Consider the following 16840-nt stretch of genomic DNA (forward strand, 5'->3'; position numbering starts at 1 on the left):
CCTACTTTTAAGACCTTCCTTTCTATCACATTTATTTTTAACTATGACAAAAACAGCTTCATGATCACTAATACTATCTATTACTTCAGTTTCTCTATAGAGCTCATCTGGTTTTATCAGCACCACATCCAGGATATTTTTCCCTCTGGTTGGTTCCATCACTTTCTGAATCAGCTGTCCTTCCCATATTAACTTATTTGCCATTTGTTGGTCATGCTTCCTGTCGTTCGCATTTCCTTCTCAATTGACATCTGGTAAATTCAGATCTCCCGCTACAATCACATTTCTTTCCATGTCGTTTCCTACATAGCTGATTATCTTATCAAATAATTCTGAATCCGTGTCAGTGGCTACCCTTTCTCGGTCTGTACACTCCAAATATATTAACTTTTTCGTAGCATACAAATTACTCTTTCACAAGAATTAATACTCTCCCTCTCACCGTTCCTATCCTATCTCTACGATACACACTCCAGTTCCGTGAGAAAATTTCTGCATCCATTATATCATTTCTCAGCCATGATTCAACTCCTATTACAATATCTGGTAAATGTGTATCTATTAAATTACTCAATTCTATTCCTTTCTTTGCAATACTTCTACAGTTTAACAGTAACAATTTTATGTCATCCCTACTTGATTTCCAGTTCCCTGTTCCCTTATCACTGCTCCTTAGGCCACCCCGTTTCCCTGAATGTACTTCCCTATTACCCCTCCAAACGAATTTTCTAACTTATACGTACCACTGCGGTTTAAGTGAAGGCCATCTGAGTGCAGATCCCTATCTCCTACCCACCCATTAGGATCTAGAAATTTCACTCCCAGTTTCCCATAGTCTCATTTAAATCCCCAATCACCCTCCAGTCAGTATCCCTCTTACACAGTATTCCACTAATAACAATCTCCGCTTTCTTAAACTTCACCCGTGCTGCATTTACCAGATCCCACACATCCCCAACTATGTTGGTACTTATATTAGCTTGCCTTGCGTTGTTGATACCAACGTGAAACACTACCACCTTCTTCTTCCTCCTCCCTCTCTTCTACTTTCCTCAACATCTGCCTCAACCTAATTCCTGGATAACATTCTACCCTGGTTCCTTTTCCTCCACACACTTTCCCCATGTGTCTAACAATGGAATCCCCCATTACCAGAGCCTCAACCCTACCCACCTCATTTCATCCCCTCCCCTCCTGGTCAGCCCTATCTTTCCTGATAGCTGCAGAAGCTACTTCCTCCTCCCTTTTCTCCTTCCTGTGACCCTGTTCCTCCTGTCTTTTCCTATCCTCTACTCTACATTTCACTTTCCTACCTTTTCCCTTCCTCTTACTTCCACACATCTCAGCAACAGTTTCCTGTCCCTCATCTTCCCTCTGTTGTTCTACTTGGAATGACTCGTACCGATTTCACACAGACACCTGTCCTGAATTCTGATCCTGAATAGAGCCCTTAGCCTGCAATCTCCTTCGCCTTAGAACATTAGACCACCTGTCTTCTACAATTCCCCCCTTTCCTTCCCCTGCCTCTTGTACACCTACAGTAACCTGTACATTGTTTGAGGAAGTCCTATGTTCCTTCATGTCTTCTGTGAGAATCCTAATTATCTCCCTCATACCCCTCAATGCCTCGCCACACCCACAGTTCATACACTCGCGCTCCTTAGCCATTCTTTACGGAAAAAATGAAAATAAGAATAAAATAACTTATTTGCAAAAAATAAATGAACGGAGGGATATATTGCCAGGGATAGTACTCAAAGATCACACAACAATAAGGTAATTAATGAAGGCGAAGGTCCCGAAATGTTCTTCACTGAGGTCGACAAAGATTCAGAGTCATCAGAACAGTAGGTAAATATTCCCAAAATGTGTTCTGGCTTAATGACCATGATGCAGGCACCCAATGATAAAATCTCAGACATTGATTCATGGGTTAATTTCAACTCAACGGATCATATTCCGAAAGTGAATGACTAAGTTTCCGACATCAATTATGGCCTAACAGTACAGATTGCAGACCAAATTTCGAAAGTAAATGACAAAATTTCAGACAAAACTTTTCAAGCAAATACAGTTTTAACCAGACAAATATCCCAAGTGTATACGCAGGTTTATGAAGTAGAACAGGGCCTAGAATAAAAAATTCCAACCCTGGATGACAAAATTTCATCCCAAATTAGCGACGTCACCAATCGATTCACCCAACAGATATCGGACATCAGGTCAAAACTGGGACAGGTTGAACAGATCAATAGTAGAGTAAGCCAGCTGGAAGGGGACATCTTGAATCTCAAGGAGGTGATGGAAATCCAGATTTCCGTCATAAAGTAACAGGTTGAAAAGAGAATTTTTACCGTCGAGGGAAATTTTGAAAGCCGTATTTCTGCCGTCGAAGGAAACTTTGGGAACCGTATTTCTGCTGTTGAAGGAAGGTTAGAAAACTGGTTTTCAACCATCAAGGGAGATGTACAGAATATAAGACAAAGCATCCTTCACGTGGTAAAAGATAGATTAACTCGAACAGGCCCTACGCCACATCTTCAATCCCCTCAAACCTAACCGGCAACACAGGACACCTAGATCCGTAGGTGATTATAGAGAGCCTTCCGGAATTCCACTGGCGACTGGAAGAGAACCTGACTAGCTTCATCGAGGGATCGGTCAGTCTATTAGGAAGGACTAATCTACCAGAGGACATCTTCATGCAACAAATCACACCACGATTAAAGGGGCTAGCCGCTACTTGGTGGAATAACTTGAAGGGCTAAAATTTAAACTGGACGGACTTCAAGAGGGAATTCCTTGCTATTTTTAATTCTGAAGGGGTGAAGAGCTCCGTAAAAAGGAAGCTATTGGCTTAGGCACAATCCACTCTCATGAGAGCTAGCGCCTTCGTCCTACAGAAGTACCAGCTCTTCAAGCATCTGCACCCAGAAAGAAGTGAGAATGAAATCTTACCCACAGAGCTACTCCACGATAAGATTTGAGCCCTAGTGAAAGTATCACAACTGAGATCCTTTGATGATCTACGTAGAATTATCGCCCAGTTGGAGGAGGAACACAAGAGCAAAGCTACGGAAGAGACCAGCTTGGTTAGGAAGTGCTACCAGTGTGGAAGAGCAGAACACCTGAAGAACAAGTGCCCAACCTTGATGTCGGAAAACTAGGTCCGGCCCACTCTGGATTGAGGGGGGATGGGACCAGGAAGAGTAATGCGCCTTAAGACACGACAGACAAGCAACCCTGGTCAAGTAGGTGAGGGATTGGTCATCATCATCTCAACAATAGGCAACGAGAATTTTTCAGTCATACTCAACAGCCAAGCAAGTCATTCATTTGTCAATGTCCGGCTCCATGGCTAAATGGGTAGCATGCTGGCCTTTGGTCACAGGGGTCCTGTGTTCGATTCCCGACAGGGTCGGCTATTTTAACCATCCTTGGTTAATTTCGCTGGCACGGGGAGTGGGTGTATGTGTCGTCTTCATCATCGTTACATCCTCATTACGACGCGCAGGTCGCCTAGGGCGTCAGATCAAGACACATGCACCTGGCGAGCCAAACATGTCGTCAGACACTCTTGGCACTAAAAGCCATACGCCATTTCATTTCATTTCATTTGTCAACGGAACTGTTGCCAGATTACTACCGCCTATGAAGCCTCACTATCTTGGAAGGGTAGTGGTAGTAGCGGAAGAGGTAATCTATTCCATCCAAGGACAGACTAACCTAACCGCTAAATGCTTGGACCTGCCTTTTTTTTTTTTCTAGTTGCTTTATGTCGCACCAACACAGATAGGTCTTATGGTGATGATGGGACAGGAAAGACCTAGGAATGGGAAGGAAGCGGCCGTGGCCTGAATTAAGGTACAGTCCCAGCATTTGCCTGATGTCAAAAATGGGAAACCACGGAAAACCATCTTGAGGGCTGCCGACAGCGGGGTTCGAACCCACTATCTCCCGGACGCAAGCTCACAGCTGCGCACTCCTATCCGCACGCCCAGTTCGTCCGGTGGACCTGCCTATTGTAATTGACGTTGCAGTGATTCAGAACCTAATACCTGATATCATATTAGGTCATGACTTTCTGGTACAATACAAGGTGATCCTAGACTATGCAGCTCATGAAGTATTCTTCGGAAAAGACAGACTTCTGAGGGCCGCCTGGCACGATGGAAATCTCTGGACTCGGAAGGATTCGGAAGTTGATGTAGACTTGGGAGATATCCAGTTAACGAATGTTCAACCAAGTGAAGAAGAAGAGCTGAGGCGTGCCTTAAAGGACTTCTCGGAAGTCGTCACCAAAAAAATAGGACAGACTACCACTGCAACACACACCATTGAGTACTGCACTTCCTCACCCATCAAACAACGTCCATACCCATTCAACCTGGATAAGCGCAACTTCGTCATTCAGAAGATTCAAGGGATGGAAGGGTAAGGTCACATCGAGCCTTCTACATCCTGTTGGCCTTCACCTATCGTCCTACGGAAAAAGACGAATGGGGAGTATCAACAGTGTGTGGACTTCCGCAGGTTGAACGAGAAGACTGTTAGTGACGCCTACCCCATGCCTGACCTGAAAGACCTGCTGAAACAAGTAAGTGGGTCTAGGATTTTCAGTACGCTGGATCTCAACTTTGGATACTGACCGCCTTCATGGCACCGAGAGGATTGTACCAGTTTACCATGATGCCTTTTTGATTGAAGAATGCCCCTGCTGCCTTCATGCAACTGATGAATAAGGTATTGTCAGGATATGTCGGAGATTTCTGCCAAGTGTATCTTGACGGCATTTCAATTCACAGCAAGAATTTTCAAGAATGCCTTGTACATCTGAAGAAAGTGTTGGAACGACTGAAGATTCATGGACTGACTTGCCAACTGAAGAAGTCCCGCGTAGAATATCTTGGCCATGTCCTAACATCTGAAGGCTTAGAAAGGCAATCGGAGAAGAATCGAGCTATCGAAGAAGCTGAATGCCCGCAGACCAAGCGGCAAGTACGTCAGTTCCTTGGCTTGTGTGGATGGTATAGCAGCTTCGTGCCACACTAAGAGAAGGTAATACCACTCACCAATGGAACCTGAAGCTGGGAGCACCATTGTCGAGAGGGAACTCCCATGAAAACACCGGAGTTAGCCTAAGGAACCTGTCCTTGTGACCATCAAGAGGGAACTTAATCTGAGAGTAATCAAACAGTGACAAGAACAAGACAAGCCCTGTAGGACCATGACACAGTGGATTAGGAGACAGAACACGATAGTTGATTTGTCCTGCGGGCATTGGAGATGTGCTACAAGAACTTACGGGTTGACAGAGGACACTTAATGTATGCGCCTGCAATAGTGGTGATCCCTAGAGAGCACACGATGGACATCCTTGAGAAGTTCCACAACAGCACTGAAGCCAGACATCTAGGAGGTGAAGAGACATATCAGTCTATCCGAAGAAGATTCTTCGGGGTCAACATGCGGAAAGACATCCTGGATTATGTGAAGGGGTGCCACATCTGCGCCTGCACCAAGACAAGCAACAGGAAGGCTGATTGCAGTCAGCGAGGAAGACGACCACAACGCCCTTGGGAGATGATAGCCCTGGGCTAGATTGGTCCTTACCATAGAACTCCATGGGGTAAAACAGGACTCCAAGTAATCACTGACCTCTTCACAAGATGGGTTGAATGAAGCCTTTCCGATACCAGATGTCATGACGGGACACATCACCTGCCTTCTACAAGATGAGTTATTCAGCTGCTATGGTTATCCACGGTGCATTCTGTCAGACAACGGGAGTCAAGTTCACATCAAGGAGGTGGCAACCATAGAGTTAGTATATTATACACTAGAGGTAGCATTGGCGCTGCAGTCGCGTGCGAAGTTGAACGAGTGCGCTGTTTGGCAAAAGCTGTATTGTTTGGCACTGTCACTACTGGAGCTTCCCGATAAATTGAAGTATATACTTCTGTGAAGGAAAATGCCAGTCTCCTGTGCAACTTAGGGCTGCATAGAGAGGTTCATAAAGGGCAGTGGCATATCATTTCACAGGTATGTTTCCTTGAAATTCATTTCCGTGTGTATAAAATAATACTTTGGCCTACTTGGGATTACTTCGCGACTGATTCCCCTGTTAGCGTGAATGAGTTTCTTTGGATCTTTCCTTGAAGACTGAAATTAAAGTTTTAGGAAATATAAGGGATGACATTTTCCTTTCACTGAATGGCCATGCTTTTGAAAGCAAATATGCAGAAAAATCATGTGCATGATACCGAGCGAGTGGCTGCAGGGTTTAGGTCACGTAGCTGTCAGCCTGAACCCCACTGTCGGCAGCACTGAAGATGGTTTCCAATTTTTACACCTTAATTAAGGCCACAGTCGTTTCCTTCCCACTCTTAGCCCTTTCCTGTTCCATAATCGCCGTAAGACCTATGTGTGTTGGTGGAACGTAAAGCAAATTGGTACAATAAAGAAAATACGAAAAGTTGGGCATGATAGCCTGGAACTGTGCTCCGTTTTTCAGTTTCTGTGTGTATTTATAGTATTAAAAGCTAATGAATATATTTTCTGTATATACAGTTTGTTGCTTTCTCTTCGTATAGTACGTGTACTGTAGCAGTCTCCATTTATACCTTACGAGACTTTAAAATTTAGAGCCTAAATGTGCAACACCGTGTGAACATCTGAGTCCTTTCCCTTAAATGGCATATAGGACTACGGGCCTATACAAGCATAATACGTAAATTAATGACCGAGCGAGTTGGCAATGCGGTTAGAGCCATGCAGCTTCGAGAAATAGTGGGTTAAAACCCCACTGTCGGGAGCACTGAAGATGGTTTTTCCGTGGTTTCCCATTTTCACGCCAGGCAAATGCTGAGGATGAACCTCATTTAAGCCCATGTGCGCTTCCTTCCCACTCCTATTCCTTTCCTATCCCATCGTCGCCATAAGACCCATCTGTATCGGTGCAATATAAAGCAAATTGTAAACATTATTGTAATTTTTCAGTTCTCTTCAATCATATAATTTACCACTTTCCCTTTCCATTAACAGAAATCATTTTACAAGTTAAAATCTTAAAGCAAATCATACATTTCACGAAAAGCTAAATAAAAACTCCATAATAGGCTAAAACCATAAGCGAGTGTCATATTTCCGCTTGTAATCGCATTTAGAAAACATTGATGATGATGATGATGATGATAATGATAATAATAATAATAATAATAATAATAATAATAATAATGGATTTACGTCCCACTAACTACTTACGAGGTTTTCAGAGACGCTGAGGTGTCGGAATTTTTTCCTTCGGGAGTTTTTTCATGTGCCGATAAATTTATCTACAAGAAGTTGACATGTTTGAGCATCTTCAAGTATAACCATACTGAGTTAGGCTCGAACCTGCCAACTTGGGTTCAGAAAGCCAGCGTCTAAACCGGCGATGACAATATTTTGTCTAGTTTACCCCAAAATCTTACCAACGCTTTTAGGCCTAAAAACTATCTCATCCGCTTCGTACGAGAGAGGACATTTTCGGTCATTGGGCAGAATTACAGCAAATTCCTGGCCATTTACACAAAAGATAGCAAAATATACGTACCCTCCTTCTAAACGTATTTTGTTAGAAGACTTAATATGAACAGCAAATTGATTTTGTGTTACTTAACTGCACCTGAACACCGTCCTCTTTTATCACGCATTTCTCCTGTATTTTTGCTTTTAGGGCTCTCGTTTTTACTGGAGAGAAGCATCGCAAGTATACTGTAGTATCTGAGAATGTTTACATGTAAGAAATTTAAATCGTATCTACATCCACACAGTTTTAAAAGTCCCCAATTTACATTGATGAGTACAGCGGAGTGAGCTTTTTTGCCAAACAGCTGCGATTTCAACATGCTCCACTCGCTACAGTGATTCTCTCATAGACGGTGGCGCCAATGCTACCTCTAGTGTGTTATTTACTAACTCTATGGTGGCAACAAATGATGATAGAACGGGGTGTGGAGCACTGGAACACGCGTAGAACCACTAAAATGTAATTCAGTACCATGGTTTCATTGTACTTTTGAGTACATGTGAATATGAGGTAAGTTAATTAGTTATCAATATACTTCAAAGGCTATGCTGCTGTAACAGATAAGGGAAACTGCGTTATGCACATCGACTATCCACGATCGTTACTGCTAAGTCTATCATTGATCAATATCCATCAATGGTCCTGTGCAGAGAAAAATATATATATATTCTCTTTTGTCTTGTTATTATTTATTTTTAAGAAGATCATAATGTGGTTTTAATCTTGTTCAGTGATGTTACGTGATATGTCACAAGGCTTTCATTCCAGATTGATTGTTAGAAGAAGAAAGGAAGTATGAAGTTCGGAAAACAGATTTTTTTTTTTTTTTCTGGGGACCAAAACTTAGGCGCCAGTAGCAAGAACACAGTCACCGCGGACACCTGGTGCCTGGGATTACTGCATCCCTACAATAAGCTCATTTGAAGTTTACTTGTCAGTGGTTTTATCTCTTTGTAATATGTGGTGGGACGGAGAACTACAACTATGGGAAATGTAATTTTAAAGTTTTTTTTTATTTAACGTGTCTGAAGGATTTCATTTTTGTTTGTAATATTTTGTATTGTGAGAAATGAAGAAATAAGAACTTGAAAGTTATCCGTCACATTTCCATGCTCTGATGTGAATTCACTGCCACTGCGTCATTTTACTATTTCTTTATTCACCTTTTATGTCAATATTTATTATTTTTATTATTATTTTCACATTATTATGATCAATATTATTATTATTATTGTTGTTGTTGTTATATATATATATATATAATTTGCTGGGGCCATCAAGGACCACGTTAAGTCTTGTTGCATTTGATACTGAACTTGACCTTCTTTAGAGCCCAAATTTCCCTCATTCTTTGTGAGTGGGCCTGCTTAAGCTCCTCTGTCCAAGGGGCACCGTGTCTTCTCTTCGGTTGCTCGTCTCGGTTTAGCCCGTTCATCAATATTTTCTTGCGGAAGAGATCTCTGTTAAGGGCATCTTCAGCTGAGATATGTAGCATTTGCAGGTCTTGTTTGGTATTTCTAAACCAGGGAATTGTGGTTTTGGGGTTTGAATCAAAAAAGTGAAATATTTCTTTAGTTAACTTTCAGATGACCGTAAAATTGTGCCCGTCTTTTTCTGATTCTGTCGGTAATTTTCTCTGTTTTGCTGTAACTTCCTTGTTGGATCTCTTTTGATGGATTCCATTTCTGTACTTTGATCCCAAGATTCCTCTCACAATTTTGCGTTCTCTTTTCTCCAGTTCTTCAAGGAGTCCTTTGTTGGCATTTAGAGACAGGGTTTCAGCTGCATATAGAACTACTGGCTTCAGAACTGTTTCATAGTGACGTATCTTGGTGTTTTGGGAAAGACATTTTTTGTTGTAGATTGTACGGGATGTTTGGTAGGCTATTTCCAGTTTGCGTACTCGCTCTTGAAGTGGTTCTTTGTCCAGTCAATTTTTCATGATGATCTCACCCAGGTATTTGAATTTGTCTACTCGGGTGATGTCCCCGTATTTTGTATGGAGTTTTGGTGGAGCCTCTTTGATGTTAGTCATTACTTCTGTTTTCTCAAACGATATCTGCAACCCATTTTGTTAGGCAATTTCCTGTAAAATTTCAACTTGAGCTCTAGCGGTTTCTATGTCGTTTGAGAGAACAGCAATATCATCGGCAAATGCTAAGCAGTCTGTTGCGATCCCCTTGGATTTGGTTCCTATTCTCAATGGACTGTAGTTGGTTTCCTGTAATCTCACCCGCCAGGTTCTGATGATCTTTTCAAGAACACAGAAGAAGAGTATCGGGGATAGCCCATCACCTTATCGGACTCCTGTTTTGATGTCAAAGGAATGCGAGAGACATCCGTGGAACTTCACCTTGGATTTTGTATCGGTCAGGGTGGATCTAATTAATGCCGGCAGTTTCGAGTCAACTCCAAATTCATTTAAGATGTTTAGCAGGACTTCCCGGTCAGTGGAGTCGTACGCTTTCTTAAAGTCCACAAAGACAGACACATACTGCTTGGACCTTGGTGCACAATATCTGATGATCGTTTGGAGATTTTGGATCTGTTCAGCTGTTGAGCGACCTTTTCTGAACCCTCTTTGGTATTCACCTATTTGATGTTCGACTTGTGCTTCCAAATGCTCCAGGATGGCAATGGATAGAATTTTGTTAGTCACGGGTAGCAAAGATATTCCTCTGTAGTTGTTGATGTTCTTCATGCTGCCTTTTTTGTGTAATGGATGGATCAAAGCTATTTTCCTATCTTCGGGTAGGGTCTCCTTGTTCCAAATTTCTTCTATTTGCCTTTACAAGATATCAAGTGATTCCTCTGGGGCATATTTCCATAGCTCTGCTACTACTGAGTCTTCCCCCGGCGCTTTGTTATTTTTGAGATGGGCAATGTGGTGCTTGATTTCATCTCTGTCGGGTGGTCTGGAATCTGGGTACCTGAGTAAGGGTTCCTTGGTCTCAATGACGCTTTGCGGTTTAGAGCAATTAAGTAAATTCTTAAAGTAATCTGCCAGAATGCTGCAATTTTCTTCATTTGACGTCGCCAGTGTGCCGTCCTTTCGCTCAAAGCATAGAGATGGTGGTTTATAGCCACAGAGGTGCCAACTATTACGGATTGTCCGTAATAATTATGGATTTCACCTCACGATTACGGAATTACGGTCAAAGGGGAAATTATTACGGAAAAGCAGACATCGCGAAAAAATAATTTTGAACGGTAAAAATAAAAGGAAAAATTTTCAATCCTTTCGAGCCTTTCTCCTAAATCGTCCTCGTTTCAATGCTTGTGAGTTGGCAACGATACTTATTCGATCGTGACTTCCTTTGCTACCCACAAGCGCTGTAAAATTCATTGTGAATGAAGGAGCTCAGGCACTGCCCTTCTCCACTATAAATCCTTCAGTAATGTCGTATTTGCTGTGTTAAGTGTACCTGGAAAGAAGTAAGGCCTACATTAAGCACATCAGCACTGGAATCGCTTATGGTTCAGAGGACGAAAATACCATCACAGTGGGAAGGATGCTTAAAGAAAAAATACGCTGAAAAGCAGCTGCTGCGTGAGAAACAAGCTATCACAGAACTGACAGGTTGTGTGCAAATTTTATTGTGTAATATGGTATACTTTCGAATAGATTGCTAGAGGGAAGGACAAAGGGGGTGTCATTATCGACAAGGAAGGAGCATGCTTTGGACTTGACTCGATATTCTTCTCGGGGGCGGAGGGCGATTACTGATAATCCACTTCAAAGGTTGGCACCTCTGTAGCCAGTGAGTTTGCATTTGAAGGCTCTGTAGTACTCCCTGCTTTCATTCTTCCTAAAGTTTTTTTCTATCTTTTCAATGAGAGATTTTTCGTATTTACGTTTCTCAGTTCTGAACACCCTAGCTGCTTGGGCACGTTGGGTTTTGTAGGTGTCCCAATCATTTTCTGATTTCGTAGAGTAGTACTGTTTCCACGCATTGAGTCTTTCTTGGAGGACTGATTCGCAGGTACCATTCCACCAGGCATGCTTTTTGCTTCTCTTGATTTCTGCAACGTCTTTGGCGGCCTCAACAAAGAGACTTTTGGCGTTGTTAAAGTCACAGTCATTTGGTCTAGCCTTCTCCTGGAACTCCTCGACCCTTTGCCGAAGTTTATCATTGTCGAAGCGTGTGATCTGTTTGGTTGTCTTCCTTGTGTTTGCGGGAATTGGTTTGAATTTGATAAGAGACATATAATGATCTGAAGCCACATTGATGCCTTTCTTTACCTTGACATTCATAATCTCAGGGCTGTTTCTTCTGGAGATTGCAACATGATCAATTTGGAACTCTCCGAGAGCTTGGACGAGAGAACGCCAAGTCATTTGCTTTCTGGGTAGATGGCGAAAGTGGGTCGATATGACCTGCAGGTTGTGATTTTTGCAAATGGACACTAGTCTTTTGCTGTTGGGAATGGTTCTTTTGTGAGCAGGGTAATTTCCTATAACTTTCTTGTACTTCTGTTCACGACCTAGTTGGGCATTGAAGTCACCCAAAAGAAGCTTGACATGGTGTTTGGGGATTTTGTTTAATTTTTCATCCAGTAGGTCCCAGAAATTATCAACTTCGTCTGGATCAGACTTGTTCTTATCGTTTGTAGGAGCATCTGCATTAACTAGAGCGTAGGTTTTGTTCGCGCATTTAATTGTGAGTATAGACAATCTGTCATTCGCAGGTTCGAAATTTGTAACTGATTTAAGGATCTTGGTTCTAACAGCAAACGCGGTTCCAAGCATCACAGCTCCATTGAGGATTCCACGTTGCGCTTTGCTCTTGAAAAATCGGTAGCCTTCGGATTCAAAAATCTCTTCATCTGGGTACCTTGTTTCCTGTAGGGCCATTATGGATATCTGATTTTCGTGAAGAGCTTTGGTGAGGGTTTTCAGCTAGTCAGTTTGTGTAAGTGAATTTATGTTGAAAGTTGCTAGAAAGGTTTTAGATTTTGGCCTGAGTTTTTGACTCTTCGGGGTACACCGAGACGCTCCGACTCGTCTCTTGCATGATGTTGAATCTCTCCCAGAATCCAAACGAGACTCGTGTGCCGTGGCATTCACGACGAGGGATTTATCCAAAGATTTACCCCCTGGGGTATGTTTCTTGAAATGTTGTGCTATCATGCTTTTTGACTTGGCTTTGCTTTGGACGGGTACCCATCCTTTTACAACTAGGCTTGTTAACCCTAGAGGTTTCCTCAAGATGTTTTCTGGCTTCTGGTCATTTACCAGTCTTCGCCGAAACTCTGGCAAGGGACCAGTTTTTTTTTTCACGGTGGTATTTAATTTCCCTACTACCCTCTGACTCTGCTGGCGGCAGAGGCAGCGAGCTTCCCCAATTCCAATGGGACGCGACCGATGGAGGTAACCGGTAAATCCCCACACGGGTGTTGTTGTTGTTGTTATTATTATTATTATTATTATTATTATTATTATTATTATTATTATTATTATTATTATTATTAGGCATAATTATCCCAATTACAGTTACACTCTTTTTCAACTCCTTCTGTGGGAACAATACCAATGTGTCCTGGACTGAAATTACCGTACCCAACAAAGTGGTCTATCACACTTCCACTTCTTGTTTTAGAGTTTTTGAGTCATATTTATAGACCACCTCTCTTACTATATACCACTAGTGCTTTACATGACCTACTTATGTCTCTTACATCAAACTGTTTTAGATCCTAGAGTTTCAGTGTATTGGCTACATTTTTAAATCCTGAACTATGAACTAAAATGAATGGATGAAGATTAGCAGCTGACGAGCATCACTGTATTACGAATAGCACACCATTCAACAAGGGAATTGTAACAGCGACGTTACTCTGCATCCTGTTTTGGTTTGATGGAACAAATATTTTTCATCATAGTTGAGGTGGAACTAGGGTTGTCAGGTTTTACGTTTTTTCTGTATTCTTACTCCTTTACTGTTAATTTAGCCTTACGTTTTATATTTCTCCACATAGCACTTTCTTCCTTTTTTAATATTTGTCGCTGGCTTATAGTAGAACCATTAACAATTCTTCTTTTAATATAACAAAAATACACATTGTTTTGTTTATTATCTGTGTTATTATAGCCTCAGTTATTCAAGTTTGGCTTGCAGCAATAAATTGCTGTCGCATATAATCGCAGATTCAGAAACAGCTGTAAAACTTTCATGTGGCAAGATGAAGACAGAAATATTAAAACATATCAGCATCTAAGAGTATCAGTGATATTGTTAATATCCTGAAATCCCCTAAAAGTATTGAGTGGACTGATGTTAAGAACAGGTGTTCACCTGAACTCATAAAATCAGAGCTTAAAATTGTAATATATTTTGGCATGCCCTGCAAAGAGTTTTTTAACCTACTAAAGAATAACAGAAGATGGCTTCATAAAGTTAAATCGGTTTCAAAATACCAATGTGTTACAATGCAATAGGGTTTAAGACATAAATGTGTGTGAGTTTTGATTGAAAATGGTATTTAATATAAATTATGATTACATAAGTTATTCAAAAATATGTGAATGAAAAATGTTCCTTTGTCGTTTAAAAAGAAGTGTCAACCCCAGGTGAAACAAACAAGGATACATCCAATTTGTTTGCAAATTACAAACTTTGTATGTTTTACATCTGAAGTATGGATTGTTGCATTAAACATTTTCCAAGCACCATCCTTTCTCACTTGTGCATATTTACCATTGAATTTACACCTCACATCATCTGCACTTTCAGATAACTCAGTTCGAACCTCACTGCACCCATATCATCTCAATTTCTGTTACCACTACACTACAACAGTACATAAAGCACTTAACTTTGGTTTTATGACCGACTAGACTTCACATTCACATTCACACTTCCACATACATGCATAAAAGGAAATGAGTATAAGGGGCACAAGGGCCATCAGTGCCATCTTTATCATACTCACTACTCGCGGAATTACAGTGAGTCTCAAGGTCTGCACACACCTCTTGACTCGTAGCAGGAAACCAGTGATGCTCTCTGGTATATCGGCTGCCCCTAGGCTTCACTTATACTTGACACACAACACTGGACTCATACTCATCTATTTCTGGTATCTATTGTCAAAAGAACTCTCAGAAGAATGTTTCACACTGCCTACCTTAGCATATTTTACTGTATTTGGCTATGAGTGTCCTTCACTGCATGTACTTTATTATTGTTGGTATATTGTACCCTGCTTGGTGGCCATGATCATTAAGGTGATACTATGGTTGGCCAGTATGAGTCCAGTTGGTGAGAAAAAATATTCTCCATCAGAATGTTTACAATGCACTTTTCGTCGCTTCGACTCAGATAGGTCTTATGGCGATGATGGGACAGGAAAATGCTAGGAGTAGGAAGGAATCGGCCGTGGCCTTAATTAAGGTAAAGCCCCAGTATGATGTAAAATGGGAAACCATGGAAAACCATCTTCAGGGCTGCGTACAGTAGGGTTTGAACCCCCTATCTTCCAAATACTGGATATTAGCCGCACTTAAGCGACTGCAGCTGTCAAGCTCAGTCCATCAGAATGTTGGCCGGTAGGGTATGAGAGGGGTCTTCAACAATTTCTAATCATTAGATTGCATGCCCCAAAGCCTGGATTCAATTCCAAATCTCTCCACAGTGTTTCTGTAAAGTGAGGGCATATAATGCTATTGATGGTGATTCGTCCGTCAGATAGGAACGTAAAGCCTTGAGCAGACCCCTTGGCCTTTTTTGACAGGAGTAGGCTATGCTATGTGTCGACACCATATTTCACACTCTTCCTACCTAATTATCACCATCATCTTCCCGTATCCAGACATGCAGAATACCCATGGTTGTCAAATAGAGAGACCTGCTCCAGACGAGCCGAATATGCCTTCAGACATTCTTGCCACTAAAAGCCATTAGATAGTGTACCCGATGCATTTACTGGACGTATTACAAAATGGCCCCTACGGAAGATAGAGGCCAACCAAGGCAAAGAAATGTGTAGTAGGATATCGATACTTATATATGTCAGAAGGCCATGACTAACTTAAACCTACCACTATGAAGGTGGTGTACAATGGTGTAGAATCGATAGAATTGTTTTTAAAAAAATAAGAAGGGTCAATCGGATTATTATAAAAACTGACTTAAAAAATTGACCTCGTAAGGATAAGACTTCCTGAACATCGCTCTAAAAAAATAAGCAAGATTTGCAGTATCTAACGTGAATTTTAAGTTCAGAGGTCGGTAATATTGAAGAAAACGAAGAGATAAACGTTGAAATACAGTAAAGAAGAAATAAAATCCAGAAATTTCGAAAAGGTCGTCAAAATACTTAGACGCAAAATCGTTCGGAAACAAGAAGTTGATTGAGTCGCGAGAGCTTGAAATTGAGCTATATTAAGTGGAAATAATAGCAACGATAGCCTAAATAAAGAGGCACTCATTATAAAAATATATATATATATACTTCGCAGAACCATGATGAGTTCACATTTTCCAGTATCGATGGATATTGTCTACTGTGTTCCTGAACAGATAATGGCTTGCTAAATCGGCATAGACCAACCTGGAGGGAGATGTCATCCTGGCAGTTAAAACCATCCGACCCGTGTGGAGGAGGTCACTCTACCCGAGATACCAGTGATGGAGAACCTGCCCAGTTCTCAATCCAAGGCCTGTGACCAGACCGAAGAGCAACTAAGGCCCGAGATATTGAATGGCGAGCTAAGTAATAGTATTAAGTAGTATAATTTCTTATGTAGAGTATTACCAGTATATGCAATAGATCTGAATAGCCTAAACGTGAGATAATACAAGAAAGTGCAGTGTGAAATATTTAAGACGATATCTCGTGGCAGATTGGTACGTATTTACTATATCATCTTATCCAAGGAAGTAAGAATACGATTTAAAAGTGTGACGTAGTGTAACATATGTTTCATAGAATCCCGGTTAGTTAGAAAGATCCATGAATGATGTAATACCAGTCAAACCCAGTTTACGTCACAAAGGGACGCATGTTTGAATTGGTTAAGTTAAATTACCATACTCTTTGCTGTGTTATTATATTGAAAAAAGTAGATACTGAATTTGGGGTTATATGTTAAATTGTATGACAAAATGCGTTTTGAGGAACTAATTCTGCGCTGTTGGAGTGATACGTATCGTTGTGTTTAATTAATATTGGAGGTTAAAAGCGATAATTATAGATGTTAAATGAATTAAATATGGGTTGAAACGAAGGTTAGTAATGAAATAATGAAGTATATATGATACTTTAAAT

General features: G+C 41.2%; 1 protein-coding gene across 1 annotated transcript in view; it reads left to right on the plus strand.

The window, feature by feature from the left end:
• The window catches only part of LOC136863722 (zinc finger protein 236), a 795935-nt gene that overhangs the window by 593548 nt on the left and 185547 nt on the right, over nt 1-16840 (plus strand). The window contains exons 20-21 of the mRNA XM_068226059.1: nt 4074-4434; nt 4534-4597. Of these exons, the coding sequence (XP_068082160.1) occupies nt 4074-4434; nt 4534-4597 (425 nt within the window). The remainder of the gene's footprint in view (nt 1-4073; nt 4435-4533; nt 4598-16840) is intronic.

The sequence above is a fragment of the Anabrus simplex genome, chromosome 2, assembly GCF_040414725.1.
Source record: "Anabrus simplex isolate iqAnaSimp1 chromosome 2, ASM4041472v1, whole genome shotgun sequence".
Taxonomy (NCBI): Eukaryota; Metazoa; Arthropoda; class Insecta; order Orthoptera; family Tettigoniidae; genus Anabrus; species Anabrus simplex.